Raw genomic sequence first — 5,833 nt, forward strand, 5'->3', positions numbered from 1 at the left:
AGTTGAACATAGAGTCGTTGTTACTGTGCAGCTCCACTTGCTGGTGACTGGAGGCAGCTTTCTCCGCCTTTATCAGCCTGTGGTGAGGCGGAGATGAGCCACTGTTCTCCCGCTGTCTGACTCACTGGTTGCGGTCAGAGCTCGGCCGCACATCCGCTGAACTTTCTCTGGGGTGAGTGGTCTGTCATTGGATTTACACGACAGGACTGATGTGGACTCAGTGTGGCGGGCTGAGGGGGTTGATAGATAGGTTGATATACAATGAAAAAGAGCTGTGTCACTCCTGGTTCTTCTCCAACAGCTGTCAGTGTAAATGTTTAATTGAATGTGATCAATAGGTAAATGAAGCTATTGTAAAGAATTTACTGAGACTGTCGGTCACTTATTATAAAGGTTTCTTTGTTCATCCACTCCTGCTGTGTAAAGTAACTAAGTACATTTATTCCACTACTGTAGTTGAGTTGTTTACAGTATTGATTAAGATTACTTCAGTACTTGAGTATTTCGACCTCTCCTTCTTTATACTTACTTATACCTACTTCTATATTTTATATTTCAGAAACACCACGGCTATAGATTAAAAAAAAAAAAAAAAAAACCTAATGATCACTTTATAAAATATGATACAGGAATACAGATGAAACTACCTACAAATATAAAACTGTTCAAAGCAGCTCCTCCCTGACAGGTTCTACCGACATGTTGATGCAGGATATATTGATATAATGATGACAGAGTCCATTCTGCTTGATGAGTACTTTTACTTTTGATACTTTAATTGTATTTGTACTGATAAAACTTAGAAAGTTGAATTAGAAAGTAGGATTTTTACTTGTAGTAGAGTATTTTTACTTTTTTTTATCACATTTTCTCTTAATAAGGATTTTTGTATTTATTGTTTGTTTTGGACAAAGGAGCAGAAACTATTGGGAACCAAGTCCACCTGATGAATTTTATAATCCATATCTATTAAGAGTCTGACCTTAAAGCATTTCAGTTGCTCTGGTGGTGATTATATCTCTATGATTGTTTACAGTGCAACAGAAAAGCTGTCTGTCAAAACGTATTTGTTATAGTAAAGCGATGTCTATCTGCCTAACTATGTGTTTGCTGTTGGTTTCATGCTGGTACTTTATGCGGGTTCAGACTTTACCATCAATCGACAAAGGAATCTGTCAGGGCCCCTTCCTCTGCCTCACACTGCTGTCTGACTGCATTTTCAACTGTCACTGATATGAAACAGAGAAGAAGAATCAGTGGAGGAGCAGCTGATATTATCAGTTGATGTGCAGATGAATGATTTGTGTTTCTCTCCTCATGAAGGTAGAAAGTGTGTGAGCTGATGTGAACTCAGAAGCATGGATCAGTGTGAGGACAGAAAGGAGGGAGCCCCTCCCTCTAAAACCACTCTGTGTGGGGAACATGAGAGCCAGACCAGAGCTCAGAGGTAAGATGAGGATCTCTAACTGTCCATGACTCTTCTCCATGTCAAAGCTCAGATCACTGCTCCGTCATTATTCACACGCAAAGCTCTGTGTGTGTGTTGTGTTGAAGCCCAGAGCAGCAGCAAACATCAGACTCTGCTGGAGGTGGACCTGAACCCAGCTGTGTGTCCATGAAGAGTGACAGCTCTAGACAACACTTCACTGACTTTAAAGGACAACAGCCCTCTGCTGCAAAGAGGTAAGCTGTTACTAACATTATGATATTACTCAAGTCACCATGGCAATTATTGCAACTGACAGAGCACACCTTCTTTCACAACATCAGTTTACTCCAAAAGGCCTTAGCCTTTTTTTTTTTGAGTACAGAGTGACAAAAGAGATAAAAATATAATATTTAGCCTATAAGATGAGTAATAAAGGATACATGTAATGATGTAATGAGTAACGAATAGTGTTACTAAAAAGCATGAATGTAAAACACAAAAGCGCATATGAAAAAAGTACATATGTTAAACGAGTACGTATGGAACAGAGAAAATAAGAAATTACAGGCCCAAACGAGTATTAGTGGACTCCCGATGAGCGCCAGGCCGGTACCCAGTGCAAATCTTCTTCGTCTTTATTTTTCTATTTATTTTGCAGTCTGAGCATGTTACATGTGTGCTGTATCACACTGCAGAACTTAATTTTCTATTTACTTTGTTGAGTAAAAAGGACTGATAAGGATTTTGATTTTAATCAGGCATATTTTATCATATTTTGAATGTTTGTACCTCAGAGTTTTTAAATGTTCTGCTGCTTGGCAAGTGTTTGTCATGTTCTGACTAAATAGAACAGTTTAAAGTCACAATTGGCTGTCTGGTTTCTTCAAATTTCACCAGGGAGCAAAAATCAGCTTTTAAACCTGAAAGAAATAACGATGTGGCATTTATTGTGATAAATATCGATATCGACTGATATGGACATTTTTATCGTGATATCAGTTTTGGCCATATCGCCCAGATCTACTTGAGCATAATTTGTTGAATAATACTGAGCATGGCTTAAATTTGTCAAGTAAATATAAGAGTATATGAGTACACAAGAAATGAATAATTTAAATTGTGACATATGGAAATTAATTCATGAATATATATGCAAACAACATAAAACTTGACTTAATCATATGTAACTACATGACTTTGATATATGAGTATATTTATAAGAAGAGAAACAAAGAAAAGTCAATCACTATTTACACCATTACACACTATAATATTACTGATTCAAGTTTAAATAGCTGTTTATCCAGAGATGGTTTATTATATGTGTTCATTTACAGCATTGTTCTTCTTCGCATACATTTATATTCTCATATCTGAAAGCTGTGCAGTATAATCACTCTTCACACTGCAGACCTCAGTTGAACATTTGTATCCTTTCTTTTCTGTTGTGAAAACACTGCATGAGCAAACAGAGATTTTTATCGGTTTCATCACATGGAGCCAGACCACTATTAGCAGTTCCTCCATCACATTAACATTTTATGGCAACAGTTGCATGAGAGGGATGTTTTTACTGTTAGAGATGTAAAAGTAGTTGTACATGCACAGACCACAAATATGGAGTCCAGGTGTTTTTGATGCTGCTGGGCAGACTGAGCACTGGGAACCTCTGAGCTCTCCTGGTCCACTCTGTGGAGGAATAATGAAGAATGAGCTCACGTTATGTCTGTCCACACAGAGACAGACTCAAGCTAAAGGTCCATTTAGCTCTATGATTAGCTATAATATTGAATGAGATGATTTTCGCTGACATTAAAGTGTTTCTCATACTGCTGATCACACTGTGAAACTCTGTCACTCTGTGCAGTGTAGATTATATCCTGTGTCTTTCAGTAGGAAACTGGAAAAACCTGAACCCAGCTGTGTGTCCATGAAGAGTGACAGCTCTAGACAACACTTCACTGATTTTAAAGGACAACAGCCCTCTGCTGCAAAGAGGTAAGCTGTTACTAACAAATGATACATGTAATGATGTAATGAGTAATGAATAGTGTTACTAAAAAGCATGAATGTAAAACACAAAAGTGCATATGAAAAAAGTACATATGTTAAACAAGTAGATATGGAACACAGAAAATAAAACATTACAGGCCCAAACGAGTATTAGTGGACTCCTGACGAGCGCCAGGCCGGTACCCAGTGCAAATCTTCTTTGTTTATTTATTTTTTTATTTATTTTGCAGTTTGAGCCATGTTACATGTGTGCTGTATCACACTGCAGAACTTAATTTTCTGTTTACTTGAGTAAAAAGGACTGAAAAGGTTTTTGATTTTAATCAGGCATATTTGATCATATTTTGAATGTTTGTACCTGATTGATTGTTGATTCCTTGCGAAGAGGACAGAACAGGACGAGGTTTTTCTGATGTATATTCAGTACGTTGTTTCACCTGGTGCAGTGTAGATTATATCCTGTGTCTTTCAGCAGGAAACTGGAAAAACCTGAACCCAGCTGTGTGTCCATGAAGAGTGACAGCTCTAGACAACACTTCACTGATTTTAAAGGACAACAGCCCTCTGCTGCAAAGAGGTAAGCTGTTACTAACATTATGATATTACTCAAGTCATCACGGCAATTATTGCAACTGACAGAGCACACATTCTTTCACAACATCTGTTTACTCCAAAAGGCCTTAGCCTTTTTTTTTTTGGAGTACAGCGTGACAAAAGAGATACAAATATAATATTTAGCCTATAAGATGAGTAATAAATGATACATGTAATGATGTAATGAGTAATGAATAGTGTTACTAAAAAGCATGAATGTAAAACACAAAAGTGCATATGAAAAAAGTACATATGTTAAACAAGTAGATATGGAACACAGAAAATAAAAACTTACAGGCCCAAACGAGTATTAGTGGACTCCTGACGAGCGCCAGGCCAGTGCAAATCTTCTTTGTCTATTTATTTTTTTATTTATTTTGCAGTTTGAGCCATGTTACATGTGTGCTGTATCACACTGAAGAACTTAATTTTCTGTTTACTTGAGTAAAAAGGACTGAAAAGGATTTTGATTTTAATCAGGCATATTTGATCATATTTTGAATGTTTGTACCTGATTGATTGTTGATTCCTTGCGAAGAGGACAGAACAGGACGAGGTTTTTCTGATGTATATTCAGTACGTTGTTTCACCTGGTGCAGTGTAGATTATATCCTGTGTCTTTCAGCAGGAAACTGGAAAAACCTGAACCCAGCTATGTGTCCATGAACAGCGACAGGTCTATGAAAAATCCTATATACTTCCAAGATGGACGTCACAATGTCGGTCAGAGGTAAGAGATTAAATCTGAACAGAAGCACAAAATGTCAAACAGAGTGCTTTTGCAAGTTGCAAAACACAAGGTGCACCACGCTGCCTTTTCTGTTGAAGCCTTTACTTTAAAGAAGGAGCAGTGCCGTGCGTTTTCTTGTGAGGCATTGACCTTGATTTTGTGGTGCAGTAAACCCACAGATCTGGAGGTCAACATGTTACTTAAATATATAGACTACAGGTGGAGGGCACTTGCTCTGGATCTGATTAAGAGGTTGTTCTCAATAATATGCTGGAGATCAGTGTGGGTATATGTGACCTTCAGAAAGAGGAAAAATCATGGGGAATACCACCAGCTGGCCAAGGAGCTTCGCCTGGATAATGGTTGGTTCAAGGCTTATTTTAGGTTGAGTCAGGGACAGTTTGACAATCTGCTGTCAATCCTTGGATGTAGCATCACAAAAATGACCAATAACTTCAGTGGGTCCATTGGTCCTGCTGAGCATTTGGTGGCAATAGGTTATATTTGTTTTAATGTCCACATGATATTCTGGATTTAGGCCTACCCTACTGTTTATCCAACAGCCTGCAAAGTCTGACAGGTGTAGATGTGGGACTTGTTACTTTCTAACTAACCATCAGGTCATTATTTAGCGCCAACCATGTTGAGAGCCATCAAAATTAGGGTAGGGCTGAAAAATGTGATTCTGATATGAGATACCTATGAGTTCAACAAGACACAGCAAAAAAAAAAAAGGCAAAGCCTGGCTATAGCGTAATACTGCACGATGTGAAGAGTTGAACCGGGCTTTATACTGCAGGTATGCTGTGGAGTTGATTGAATGAGATGATTTTCACTGACATTAAAGTGTTTCTCATACTGCTGATCACACTGTGAAACTCTGTCACTCTGTGCAGTGTAGATTATATCCTGTGTCTTTCAGTAGGAAACTGGAAAAACCTGAACCCAGCTGTGTGTCCATGAAGAGTGACAGCTCTAGACAACACTTCACTGATTTTAAAGGACAACAGCCCTCTGCTGCAAAGAGGTAAGCTGTTACTAACATTATGATATTACTCAAGTCATCA

At 38.1% G+C, this 5,833-nt stretch overlaps 1 protein-coding gene across 3 annotated transcripts in view; it reads left to right on the forward strand.

Annotated features, from left to right (window-relative positions):
* LOC111645531 (NACHT, LRR and PYD domains-containing protein 3-like) overlaps window positions 1-5,833 on the forward strand; it is an 18,490-nt gene continuing 12,657 nt past the window's right edge. For 2 of the 3 annotated variants that reach the window (XM_023394774.2, XM_087170578.1), the window contains exons 1-6: window positions 58-172; window positions 1,324-1,447; window positions 1,555-1,683; window positions 3,323-3,427; window positions 3,915-4,019; window positions 4,662-4,766. In XM_023394774.2, the coding sequence (XP_023250542.2) occupies window positions 1,359-1,447; window positions 1,555-1,683; window positions 3,323-3,427; window positions 3,915-4,019; window positions 4,662-4,766 (533 nt within the window). In that variant the 5' untranslated portion in view covers window positions 58-172; window positions 1,324-1,358. Of the gene's footprint in view, window positions 173-1,323; window positions 1,448-1,554; window positions 1,684-3,322; window positions 3,428-3,914; window positions 4,020-4,661; window positions 4,767-5,833 lie in introns of all 3 variants that reach the window. The other variant, XM_087170577.1, reaches the window with a different exon arrangement.

Source organism: Seriola lalandi, unplaced genomic scaffold (genome assembly GCF_002814215.2).
Source record: "Seriola lalandi dorsalis isolate HSWRI2012SDOR001 ecotype SW California unplaced genomic scaffold, Sedor1 jcf7180002054953, whole genome shotgun sequence".
Lineage (NCBI taxonomy): Eukaryota > Metazoa > Chordata > Actinopteri > Carangiformes > Carangidae > Seriola > Seriola lalandi.